This window comes from Schistocerca nitens, chromosome 5, assembly GCF_023898315.1.
Source record: "Schistocerca nitens isolate TAMUIC-IGC-003100 chromosome 5, iqSchNite1.1, whole genome shotgun sequence".
Taxonomy (NCBI): domain Eukaryota; kingdom Metazoa; phylum Arthropoda; class Insecta; order Orthoptera; family Acrididae; genus Schistocerca; species Schistocerca nitens.
This window is the reverse complement of record NC_064618.1, coordinates 230,067,538-230,081,582: the sequence shown is the minus strand read 5'-3', so window position 1 is coordinate 230,081,582 and position 14,045 is coordinate 230,067,538. Positions and strand designations below refer to the sequence as shown.

The 14,045-nt window shown below is 41.2% G+C and overlaps 1 protein-coding gene across 1 annotated transcript in view; it reads left to right on the top strand.

Annotated features, from left to right (window-relative positions):
* Positions 1 to 1,126: 1,126 nt before the first annotated feature.
* LOC126259961 (coagulation factor XI-like) overlaps positions 1,127 to 14,045 on the top strand; it is a 161,879-nt gene continuing 148,960 nt past the window's right edge. The window contains exon 1 of the mRNA XM_049957071.1: positions 1,127 to 1,238. Within this exon, the coding sequence (XP_049813028.1) occupies positions 1,154 to 1,238 (85 nt within the window). The 5' untranslated portion in view covers positions 1,127 to 1,153. The remainder of the gene's footprint in view (positions 1,239 to 14,045) is intronic.

The window sequence follows — 14,045 nt, the reverse complement described above, 5'->3', positions numbered from 1 at the left end:
TCCGAATCATTTTATGTAGATCCACGGCAGTCACCGGATCAACGCCTTTTTTCAAACCCTTCAGTGTCCGGAACTTCCGCAGAGCGGCTTGTGCACAGTCATCATTCTTGGAATACAGCTTTACGAGCAGAGCGCGATCCTGCATTGAGACAGTCATGGCTGTTTATACCATCTTCAATAGACTGTGCCCATGACAGGTGCTTTCATTTACGTATTATGACACATACAGCGCCATCTACTGCAACGTTTTGTAACTATTTCTTTTTCTTCTGCCAAACGTTTTCCCCCTTCTCCGATAATATTCCTTTACAATTTGACGTCATTGTGACCAGTGGTGTTATTTCTACAGCGTTTTGAAACGGTAGCTTTAATTATAATCACCCTGTATATTAAAGTTTTGCTGAGTTACAAATTTAATGTTTCTTATGGATTCTCTAAGACTCCCTTTGTGTATTTCAGAAATTACATCTGCGGATGTCGTTCCATCAAAAATACCTTATGGAGTTCTATCGCCTACAAACTCCTGAGCGTGTGTTTTATTCAGATCTTCTCCCTGAGGCTGTGTTCTATTTGGATCTTCTCTACCGAAGCATTTAGATCCTGCTGCTACAATTTTGTTCAAGAACCCTTCCAGCTATTCAAGAAATGGACTCTCGAAGAAGATACCAGCAGCAGAGTGACAACTTTAAGATGGAGGAAATTTCAGCAATGACGTCACATACAGCTTTTAGATTGCTGTTTGCTGCAAGAAATAAGGCGCAAGGACAGATCCCTACAATATGATACGAAACCTAGTGAACAGAAAACCTGAGTAATTTCCCTTGTCCTCTCCCCTATCCAAATGAAGTTATGAAGAATTGTTGCTTCCTTGACTTCATTCTAATGGATAGCAAAGTTTTTTTTGTTCTAGTATTGAGAATGAGTTCTCATAAGCTTCACATTAACATCGCCTCAGCCGAACAGGACTGAATACGACGAGGTGACGTTAGGGCAGTAAGAGTCTCACTACGTAGACGACTAGCGTGACTGACGTGAAGCAACCCGCGACAGGTTTACTTATCGCGAAGATAGCAACCACGTTCACGCCGCCGGCCTGTGTGAGTTGCCCTCAGTCGGTGCGCCTTGCCTTTACAAGCCACGCGACCGGCCGGCCATGGTGTTCACCAGCTTCAGTCTCCACACGATACCCATATTTTTGCTGACGACCCTACTCGTTCCGTCAAGCGTCAACGCCTACGGTATGTTCTCAAAGGTCATTGTGTGAAGCGTCTTGTCAAACATCTCTATCTGTTAAGGTTTCCTGTTACCGTTTCCTTCTGTTTACTGTATACGAAAGCTCCAATAGCAACTCAAATGCTCGACTGTCTGCGGCTGAAATCCATATTTTGTTTCAAGTTGTATGTCTCAATAGTTTTTCGACACACTAATCCATTTGAAACTTCCTGGCAGATTAAAACTGTGTGCCCGACCGAGACTCGAACTCGGGACCTTTGCCTTTCGCGGGCAAGTGCTCTACCAACTGAGCTACCGAAGCACGACTCACGCCCGGTCCCCACAGCTTTACTTCTGCCAGTACCTCGTCTCCTACCTTCCAAACTTTACAGAAGCGAGGTACTGGCAGAAGTAAAGCTGTGAGTACCGGGCGTGAGTCGTGCTTCGGTAGCTCAGTTGGTAGAGCACTTGCCCGCGAAAGGCAAAGGTCCCGAGTTCGAGTCTCGGTCGGGCACACAGTTTTAATCTGCCAGGAAGTTTCATATCAGCGCACACTCCGCTGCAGAGTGAAAATCTCAGTCTGGAAACTAATCCATTTGCTTTCATAATTTGTCCGTACAACTACACTGATGGACCAGAACATATGGACACTGCCACCGCGACGTTGGTTGCCGCCTGGTGGGGTTGCAGGCACCGAAGGCTGTATAGGGAGAAATCCTCTGATAACTGACTTTGACAAAGGACAGAGCCTTTGAATGAATAATCCTGCGAAGCTGGTCGAATGTTCATGTGCTACTGTCGTGAGCATCTACGGAATAATATAGGACAGTGAAACTACCACTAGACGCTAAATGGTTGGTCGTCCACGACTCTTCACAGAATGTGGGGTCGGAGGCTTGTCTGCTCTGTAAAGTAGGGTAGATGGTGAGCTATGGCATCTCTACCGAAAGAGCACAATGCTGGTGCACGCTCAGGTGCTTCGAAGCAAGCCTTTCATCGTACAGTGTTGAACATGGAGCTTCGCAGTAGACCACACCTACGTGTTCACATGTTGACCCAACGATATCGTCAATTACGATTGCAATGGGTCCGGGACCATCGGGATTCCACCGTCGATCAACGGAACACTTTTTTGCTACACTAGGTCGCTTGTCGTCACAAACGCCGTCATAGAGGTGAACGGCGGCTCGAAACGTGCAGTGTGCCACTGACGCAAGCTGGTGGGAGAAGTGTTATGCTATGGGAGACATTCTCCTGCGTTTACATGGTAATAATCGAAGATACGCTGACTGCTGCGAACTATCTGCATCCCTTCATGCTTGATGTCTTCCCCGAAGCCGATGTCATCTTTCAGCAGTATTATTGCCCGTGTCTAGAAGCCAGAACTTGTGGTTTGAGGAGCCTTATAGCGAACTCGCGTTGATGTAGTGGCGACCAGATTCGCCTGCTGTAAATCCTATAGAACCCATGTGGGTCGCTATTGAGCGGCATCACGGTGTACGCAAATCAGCTGGCCGTTATTTAAGCGAATTACGTGACCTGTGCGTAGACATCTAATGCCATATGCCTCCACAAGCCTCCAAACAAACTGCCGGATCGTTAATACGCAGAACAAGTGATGTATTTCGTTCCAATTAGGGACGAACGAGCTATTAAGCAGGTGGTCATAATGTTCTGTCTCATCGGTGTATGTGAACATACATTGGTTCACAGATTTCAAATGATACAATATCCAAGTAGATCCCTTAGTACGAAGTTTAACAAAAGATGTATTCTGGCAGTAATACAAATTTTCAGTTATCTTATACCACATAAAAAACTTAAAGAGCTGGAGACTATGAACCATACAGAAGCACAGAAATATTCATATGGTGAATAACATTTTGGGATCAAGTTTTACCACAATTCTATATGAAACATGATAAAAGTATGCAACTAAATAGTGCTGTGATCTCCACGTTATAACCTGCTCATCAAAATATGTCAGTTTGCTGGTAATAAACATTATGGAGAAAAACTCTTCTTATTGTGCTGCATGAAAGGTGACGCAAATGTACAGTAAAATACCGCTTTGATCTCCAATGATAATCTGGTTGCCAAATTATATTTTTAGAAACACACACAACCAACTATACCTAGCCACTTCGTTTGTTGCTGCCCACAGCTGAAGACTGATTGAAAACTGATGTAAAAAGAATACTTTTTCTCTTTGTATCCCTATTCCTTTGTAGCCCATTTGGTTGCTACTGTTTTTCGTCGGGCTGACAGAGTGTGGTACTTCTATAGGTCTTGTGAGAGCTTTTCTTGAATTTTCGATGTGTCAGTATTACAGTTTTTTGTTCTTAATGTTTTGTCTTATCAAGCCATAGACCTGTGGTAGCTAATCGATGAATTACTGCACAGCTTGGAAGCTTCTGAGCAATTCTTCTGCCAGTTACTTCCCAATTGTTTTCTAATTATAAGAATCTATTACTGGGAATTTAGATAGGCTCATTTTCAGGTCCCGTGTTAGAGAGTATTTCTTCGTTTACAAGTATTCTAATATTTTACAATTGTCACTATTCATCCCAAATAAAAGATCAACGTTTGCGTTACTTATTGGGCGAGTTTTTCGCTGTTGCAACGGAGATTCGTTTCCTTCAGCCTACAACGTGGCTAACCAGCCCCTTTACCTACAAGCTTGGCTGTGACCGGCAAATAATGGAGCTGGTGGTGTCTGGTGCTAGTACGTAGGACAAGTGATTTCAATTGAAGAACACACTAATTAAGTTGCATTCCGTTATAGTGCCTTAAGTCTCCACACCATAAGGAAATAGTCAGACTTATCCTTACATTACGGGTTCCACATAAAGGGTGGCCAGAAACAGTCCTTAAAGGTTGTAAGGTTGCTGCAAGCCATGTTGTGCTGAGAAATAAATGTTCAGAAAAAAAATCGATACGTTGCGAAGTCTTCGAGTTATTTAGCATTGAGGTTAGCCAATCCAGTCGTCTCGCGCGCAAATTCAAGCACTTGCCGAGCGAGAAAGCGGTAATGCACAGGCATCTGCGGGTATGTGAGCTATCACTTGTTGAAATACTTATTACATATTAAAATGTGCCATTTTCGGAAGTGATAAATTTAAATCAGGTGCGCAGAAGCTATGTTTGTTTGTTTCAGAAAACCAAACGAAGAATACGATTAGCAACACCGTCTCTGGCAGGCTACTTAAATTTGCGAGTGCAGCTACCTCACTGGCTAACTCCAATGCGAAATAACTCATAAATGGTGCAACATACTGAGTTTTCTTCTTAAAAATTATTTCTCAGCACAACCTCCCCTGCAACACCTTTTCAGACAGTTTATGACCACCCTGTACATGCATCTATGTTGCTCTTGCTTGTTTCCTAATGCCATTTATTCACCTTCAATTACGCCACCGTCTTCATATTCTCCTTTACCTTTTATAATCGAACAAAGACAGTTTATATATGACCTACTCGGCTAGAAATATGTTCCACCCCTCTCCATATCATTTACACTACACTCATAGTCATGTATCCAGTTAAATCTTGTTCCTTGATACCTTAGTATGTTTCCTGTCTCTCTTAATAATTTCCAAACTGCATCCCTCTCTGCGAGAGAGTTTCTCAGTAATTTTCGGAGTTAAGGTTCGTGTATCACTACGCCACACTTTAACAACTAACACACACTGATTGTAAAAATTCCGTTTCAGGCACACTGGAAGCACAGTTTTGAGACCCCTGTTTAATTTACCAAAAGCACTTCAGATTATTTTTCAATCATCTGTTTTTATATTTGTGTCTGTCCAGTAACTTTCTTCAGCTCCTCTCAATATAAAAATTTACCTGCTGGTTATATCAAGTCTCATGTAAATGTATTTGAAAATTTTTAAATAATAATCTTCCTTATAAAGATAACTTTTGACAATTATTCATCTGAATTTAAAGGATTTTACTAATTTCTCCTATCCATGGACATCCCTATTACCGTAAAGAAAAATCAGTTGTTTCTTTTTATGCATAACAAATCTAGTGGCCAGCATTGCACTGGGCTGTGCCAGAAAAATTTCTTATAGGAGCAGATATACAGGGTGGATCATTGATAGTGACCCGGCCAAATATCTCACGAAATAAGCATCAAACAAAAAACTACAAAGTACGAGACTTGTCTAGCTTGAAGTGGGAAACCAGATGGCGCTATGGTTGGCCGCTAGATGGCGCTGCCATAGGTCAAACGGATATCAACTGCGTTTTTTTTAATAGGAACCCCCATTTTTATTACATATTCGTGTAGTACGTAAAGAAATATGAATGTTTTAGTTGGATCACATTTTTCGCTTTGTGATAGATGGCGCTGTAATAGTCACAAACGTATAAGTACGTGATATCACGTAACATTCCGCCAGTGCGGACGGTATTTGCTTCGTGACACATTACCCGTGTTAAAATGGAACGTTTACCAATTGCGGAAAAGGTCAATATCGTGTTGATGTATGGCTATTCTGATCAAAATGCCCAACGGGCGTGTGCTATGTATGCTGCTCGGTATCCTGGACGACATCATCCAAGTGTCCGGACCGTTCGCTGGACAGTTACGTTATTTAAGGAAACAGAAAGTGTTCAGCCACATGACCTGCAACAAATGATGATGCCCAAGTAGGTGTTTAGGCTGCTGTCACAGCTAATCCGCACGCCAGTAGCAGACAAATTGCGCGAGAATCGGGAAACTCAAAAACATCGGTGTTGAGAATGCTACATCAACATCGACTGCATCCGTACCATATTTCTATGCACCAGGAATTGCGTGGCGACGACTTTGAACGTCGTGTACAGTTCTGCCACTGCCCACAAGAGAAACTACGGGACGATGACAGATTTTTTGGACGCGTTCTATTCAGCGACGAAGCGGTAACGTAAACCGGCATAATATGCACTACTGGGCAACGGAAAATCCACGACGGTTCAAATGGCTCTGAGCACTATGGGACTCAACGTCTGAGGTCATCAGTCCCCTAGAACTTAGAACTACTTAAACCTAACTAACCTAAGGACATCACACACATCCATGCCCGAGGCAGGATTCGAACCTGCGACCGTAGCGGTCGCGTGATTCCAGACTGTAGCGCCTAGAATCGCTCCGCCACTTCGGATATCCAGGATGGCTGCGACAAGTGGAACATCAGCGGCCTTGGCGGGTTAATGTATGGTGTGGCATTATGGGAGGAAGGATAATTGGCTCCCATTTTATCGATGCCAGTCTAAATGGTGCAATGTATGCTGATTTCCTACGTAATATTCTACCGATGTTAGTACAAGATGTTTCACTTCATGACAGAATGGCGATGTACTTCCAACATGATGGATGTCCGGCACATAGCTCGCGTGCGGTTGAAGCGGTATTGAATAGCATATTTCGTGACATGTGGATTGGTTGTCGAAGCACCATACCACGGCCCGCGTGTTCACAGGATTTGACGTCCCCAGATTTCTTTCTGTGGGGAAAGTTGAAGGATATTTGCTATCGTGATCCACCTACAACGCCTGACAACATGCGTCAGCGCATTGTCAATGCATGTGCGAACAGTACGGAAGGCGACCTATTCGCTGTTGAGAGGAATGTCGTTACACGTATTTCCAAATGCATTGAGGTTGACGGATATCATTTTGAGCATTTATTGCACTAATGTGCTATTTATAGGTAATCACGCTGTAACAGCATGCATTCTCAGAAATGATAAGTTCACAAAAGTACATGTATCACATTGGAACAGCCGAAATAAAATGTTCAAACTTACCTACGTTCTGTATTTTAACTTAAAAACCTACCTGTTACCAACTGTTCGTCTAAAATTATGAGCCATATGTTTGTGACTATTACAGCGCCCTCTATCACAAAGCGAAAAAAGCGGCCCAACTAAAACATTCATGTTTCTTTACGTACTACACGAATATGTAATAAAAAATGGGGGCTCCTACTTAAAAAAAACGCAGTTGATATCCGTTTGACTTCTGGCTGGGACCGATGACCGTAGCAGTCTGGTCCCTTTGATCCCCCAAACCAACCAACTTATGGCTGCGCCATCTAGTGGGCCAATCATAGTGCCATCTGGTTTCCACCTTCAAGCTAGACAAGTTTCGTTCTTTGTAGTTTTTTCGTTTGACGCTTATTTCGCGAGATATTTGGCCGGGTCACGATCAATGGACCACCCTGTATATGCGTTATCCGGCGACTTAATTGAGGTAAGATTTTTTTCAGTTTATTCAGAATGACTTTTCAGGTCCATGACGCAGCATTGCTGATGTGCAGATTTACCAGTTTAGGTTGACAGTCAGTTAATTATTGTAAGGTTATATGTGAGCCAACATTTTATTGAGAGATAAGTCACATTTTATTATTCCGAGGTTACGGAAGTAAACTGTTGGGAGGTTACACTATGTGAATGTTATAATTAAGTAAACTGTTGGGAGGTTACAATAGCATGATTATTTTAGCTTCCTGTTACAAATATTGTCCACTCAGCGAACTAACACCAAACGGTGGATCATACAGTCTGAAGCATAATGTTTGTGGGAAGCAAAGGCTCATTGAATACCCCCGAATGTAGGAGACTGTGTACCTGTTTTTCCTGTGTGTTTTAAGCTGTTGGCTTCTTGTGTCGATGTCAAGATAAATATCTAAAAATCTTTCTACTTAAGTATCATCATTTCTAGGCGCCCTTTCTGTGTTCACACTTCTAACCACATTGAACATCTAATCTAGCGTTACTTTAGAAATATCATTACTTTTATGATTGGCCATCAGTGTTTCTGATTCATCTCTTGAGTTACACAGATATTTAAATATGTCATGGAACGTTTGTACAATCTTCTCTCTCGTGTTAGTTATTTTCCTGTCTGCCATTTCATCCGCTGAGATACGATATCGACCCATTATAAATTTCTGTTTAATCTTCTTCAGATTCTTACTGCTTTTAACTGTTGCTCAATTGCAGATATTTCCGAATAATTTTATATAATTCTGCCTGTCCTATCAAGTTTCTGTTGCCACTCTAGCTTCAGATTAAAATTGCACGTTATGATTTTCTAGTGGGTTTTGTTGTAATTTATCTTCTGTTATTCTTCTTAGAAGTAATCAACTTCATCATTTGTATGTGACCACATTGATGCTTAGATTTGAATGATTTCCATTGAATATCTATTGTTTATTTTTAAAATAAGTATTATTATTTTGAATACTAGATTAAATTTTGGCGTTTGGAATTAAGTCGCCAAAGGATACGTCCTGATTTTAATTCTATTTGTTCTTTATTTTATTAGCCACACTTCTAAAACGCTATTACGTGTCTTTCAATTTTGTTTAAGTCCTCTTTAAAACGTGCTATCTTTTCTTTCTTGAACCTGCAATTCTCCAAAATAAGAAGTATTGGGACAACAGGAATTCAAAGGTCCATGTTATTATTTGTACAAGCCGGCCGCGGTGGCCGAGCGGTTCTAGGTGTTTCAGTCTGGAACCGAGCAACTGCCACGGTCGCAGGTTGGAATCCTGCCTCGGGCATGGATGTGTGTGATGTCCTTAGGTTAGTTAGGTTTAAGTAGTTCTAAGTTCTAGGGGACTGATGACCTCCGATGTTAAGTCCCATAGGGCTCAGAGCCATTTGAACCATTTTATCTGTATATCCAACCTACACGGGGAAAGGACTAGGGCGGAATACAGAATTCGCTTGAAACTTTACGTATCAGTAGAGCCTCTGACTATACTAATCAATGCACGCTAGCTTTCCATGGCCGAAGACCTTGGCGAAACATGTAATCAGCGCTAAGGCTGACCAGTTGGCATGCTATCATGTACCAGCAGAGCCACCCATCTTTCAGTCAGCATTGTCATTTCACTATCAGTCAGTCTTTGTCCCACCAGTGGTACATTTAGTCGATAAGGTAGCAGGCTTTGACCCACTACAGTGTCTGCATTGTAGATTGCTGAACGGTCCATGCACATTTGTCCCCCACAAAGTAAACCATCAAGACTGTGACCTTAAGGATATGAACAACGGCAAGGCATGACGGACTAGTTTGGAAATTCCACCCTAGTTGATTCCCTGAGACGTAATGAAGGCTCTTCCATGAGTTCATACGTGTTTCACTTTTTGGAGCATATAATATGTGATTATTAAGAAATGTTTCCGTCTCACATCTTATTTTGTACCACTTGGGGCTCTGCATTTAACTAATATTATTAAAATAGATTTACCAAAATATATTTTCAGATACTTTAGCGAATACTTCATTCTAACATGTTCTGATTCCACTTTTTTTTAGATCAGTCTTTTGACCGTTTTGATACCCTTCTGTGCCAAACACTTCATCTCAGACTTGTACCCAACGTCCACAAATACAAGTATCTATTGGCTGTACCCTTTTTTTGGTGTGAACCTGCTGTGGTAATTTCTCTTGGTCCAAAAGAAATTCTTTCATGAAATTATTGTATTCGAATTGTCCTTAGAGCTCAGAGATTATTAGTTTTTCGGAATTTCTTATTTCATTTATAGCTCCAAGCTTAAAATGACGAAACTTCATATTTTTTGGTCCACTCAGTGAATGCATCAGTCTGACAGGCAGCAAAGCAAGTTTTAAAGCTGGCATAAAAGTCATGGAAGAACCTTCATTTAAAAAATGGTATCCAGTAAAAAAACTAGTTTTAAGTGTAGTTACATGATTAGGACTGCAAACTTAAGTGTTCATTATTGTTAAACTATCAGGTAAACATACCCTCCAAAATTACTCGTTCCACATCATTTCGATCAAAGAATCGTTCAAATGGTCTATGGAACATGTAACTAGGTAAATAAATAAACTGTCATTATTGATAGAAATGTTTAGCCATATATCAGTGATACGAATCTGTAATTCCATTCATGAATGACGTAAATGTTATAAGAAAAAGGCCGAGAAATATCAGTATTAAAATTTGTTGTATTATTTCCAGTACTTGGTAGCATGCTAATAAAATAACGATAACTCTTTGCGGTTTATGCGTGAATTTTTCCTTCTCTGTCTCATGTATGTATACTGATTTTTGATTCTGATGAGCTAGATTTGTGCATTGCTTTAATGTGGAACATAATGGAATTGTTTAGATCTTCTACTGCGAGAAATTGCTGACTTGAGAATAAATTATTTTTGTTAGGGAGTATACCGTGAAACGTCGAAACAAACGGCCTGTTTCGGACATAGTCATCCACTTCCCATGATGACTGAGTACAATAACAACGCGAGTATGTGCCTCTAGGTGCAGTTACAACAGCTTCTTTCCCTTTCTTCAGTTCCCTTGGAGTGTAGCATGATTATGTTCTACAAATCGCACAGTTGTTCTGGTTTTTGATTTCTGATATGTTGTGCACGTTGAATTTCTACGTCTTATTAATGAGAAAGTAACTCCTTCATGTTGAGTTCTTCGAAGAAACTACGTATTATGTTGTTCTTGTGGGGGACGATGTCCTTACGTTTGTTTTCTACATTTATGCTGCTACAGATTCTCGTTACTGAACCTTTTTAAACATATTTCCAGGAAAAAAGCGCTATTTATTTTACACATACAGTTTATGCATCAGAAGTGAACCCTGAGGAAGGTCCTTTAAGTCATGCACACGATATGATTGGGGAGTGGAGCCCTGGGAATTTGTGGATGAGAATCAGCTGTGCTCTAACAGTCCTTTCATTCAGTCCCAACCCTGTCACAGACATCAACCCAGGTCGACCAGCTTCATGCGGTTATCAGCGACCATGCGAATGTCGGAGTTGTTGAGCGTGGTAGATAAATTGGAGTCAAAAGCGATTTTGTTCTGAAACAGAGATACGTACAACGAATGTTATCTATTGAAGATTTTAATCTCCTTCTCACTCCGACTAATAACACAACTGGATGGCAACTTCGTATTTAAAACACACCACAAAAAACGTGCCACTGAACAACAATTTAAAGGTTTTTGTTCAGCGATACATTCCCTGATCACAATTAACTGAGTACTTCAAGAAAGTAAAATTATGGAATCAAAGAATATTAAACGTCAAGGTATACAACGTGCTTCAATTCATTATCATTCAGTTGGTAATCAAGGTATACCACTTCACACTAACGCGACCACCTGCCGGTACCGATTAACATACAGGTTAACGGTCACCATCGGTTACAATTAGCAAACAGCCATAGGAGAGTTAGTTATATATGTAACACAGACATTACCGCGTACCCAGTAATGGTTTCTACGAATTAGTAGTCACTAGCGGCTGCTCACTAAGCTACACTAAGCTAACTTTTAACCTAGAGCATTCATTCGATGTTTATTAACTCTAATGACGATAGTCTTACAACACAGCCTGTTGGCTGCTATAATCTGCACACGTTGGACCAACCGAGAAACTCGGAAACGGAAATGACTCTGTCACACAACCTGTTTAAACAGTACGAACGGAATGGCCCTCTTAAATGAATCCTTGATGTTGATTCTTAAGAAAAGCATCACAGGTTTAATAACTATAAGGGGGTTCATCTAACTACTGAATTAAAAATCTAGGCCCAATTTGATCGTATTTTATTGCAATAACTCCTTGTGAACACATAGATAAACAAGAAATCAATACTTACACAATAACATAATTAACAAAATACAGAGTGAAAGGAACTAACAATTGTGGCCACAGAAACAAACTTAAACCAGAGCTGTTGATTTGGGCCGGCCGGTGTGGCCGTGCGGTTCTAGGCGCTTCAGTCTGGAACCGCGTGACCGCTACTATCGCAGGTTCGAATCCTGCCTCGGGCATGGATGTGTGTGATGTCCTTAGGTTAGTTAGGTTTAAGTAGTTCTAAGTTCTAGGGGACTGATGACAATAGATGTTAAGTCCCATAGTGCTCAGAGCCATTTGAACCATTTTTTTTTTTTGTTGATTTGGCAGAACCCACAAAGAACAAGTGGGGTAGGAGTGATCATCATCTCAACAGGTCGCTCTCGAAAAACAATTACTGCCGATGACTGTGCAGTGACTGCCCCGACCGTGCCAGGAAGAAGTGCTAAATTCACATGCAAATGACAAACCCTGCTCGGTCATGGATTAATCCTCGAACACAGGACCAGGTGTTAAATTACAGAACATAATCAAGTTTAAACCACTGCACAGAGAAACACCAAAATCTCTGCTTTCCAGGTAGCCTGTGCTGCCAGATATTCTCACCGTAGCTGATAAGCTGGAAAATAGAGTCTTACATGTTGACAGGACTCCTGCCAACTAGTATTCATCAGCAGCTGTGTGATGTACTGATGCTTAAAGAAAAAAGAAAAGCCTATCTTCTGCCGCGTCTCCGAAGTCAACGTGTCCTCTTCCATATTCCGATCTAGAGTTTCTGTTCCTCCCCATCTTGAAAATCCCGTGCCCAAAAATTCACTTTCCCCTCTGATCTGCATAAAAACCCGCTAAAAGGTACCTCACCTATGACAAATATTGCTCTATGATAAATATTGCCCAAAGCTATATTTAAAAAAAAAAAAAAAAAAAAACAGAGCCAATGCTCCGCAAAGCAAATGTTTTTTTGAGTGATCCAATGAGCTGTCTTCTCGTATGTAAAATCCTAAGAAAACCCAGTTCAAACTTCCACTTCTCAGATGTCTTTTTACCTCGCCGAAATGGGGTTTCCTCCCACGTCTGAGTCTTGTAGAAAAAGGCGTCCTAAACTCCCACTTTTTTAGATCACCCAATGAGCTACCTGGCCTCCAGAGGTCGTACTTCCGCCCCCACAATGGGAAAAGCAAAATTTTCAACAATAAACAGCAGTTGAGCTTCTCATGTGAGAGGAGAGACGAATATCTGTCAACTAGCCTAGTATCCTCCAGTTTTCTAGGAAAAGCGAAAACATTCCGTAAAGCTGTTTTTGAGCAGAGGGCTGACTTGTAAAAATAATTCATTATAATGGCCTTTTTGGCTAGAGTTCTGGTGTGCACAATACTAGGTTTGTGGAATCTTGCCCGCACATGCCTTGACGGTGCCATGGTGGACAATACGAGACCCATAAACTCTTACCTGGCAGTAAGTGTCCAGATTGCCGTTCCCTCCAAACAGCCTTATCTTTAAAACTTGGCTATTGTTCCTAAAAAGCTCTGGGGGCTGATTGCCAAACGTTCTTGTCCTCTCCTATTATGTTGCCAATCCGAGGCTCGTAAAACACAACAAACTGGCTCAGGCAATTAACTACACACGTAGCCAGAAAGTAAGACACTTGTTAGTGACTCGATCTTTGCAATCACCGATATCGCCTATATTATCAGCATATTTTCATCAGAAGTACAACTATGACACGGATTACGATAAATTGAATCAATAACAATGACACATCAGACTTGTCAGACGTGCCAGTCCATCACTTGACTGAAACGTTTCACTACTAAGGCAATAGCCGTTTGTCACAGGATAGCACTTACAACTCTCGTAAAGTAACCTTCTTATCCTAAAACGGCTCTAAATGTAGCGTACTTGCATTTTCAGTATATAGTGGGGAAACAGCCCATTTATAAACACACAGGTTTTAGCTTGGTTTATGGTGGCAATAGAATACAAGCATATGGTTGTACTCTTGGTTGTAATCAGCGCATTAACGCTGATTTATCTCTCGTATAATTAGAACAGCTCTAGGTGTAGGCTTTTGCGGTTAACAGCTCAAGACGCCCAGTGAGCAAAGCACATAAACTGTTCCTCACAACCAATTTTCGGTGTTTGACAGTAATACTTGTATGTCCGAAGGAAATTATACTGTGGCGACTATAGCCATTACGAAATACATGAAATGT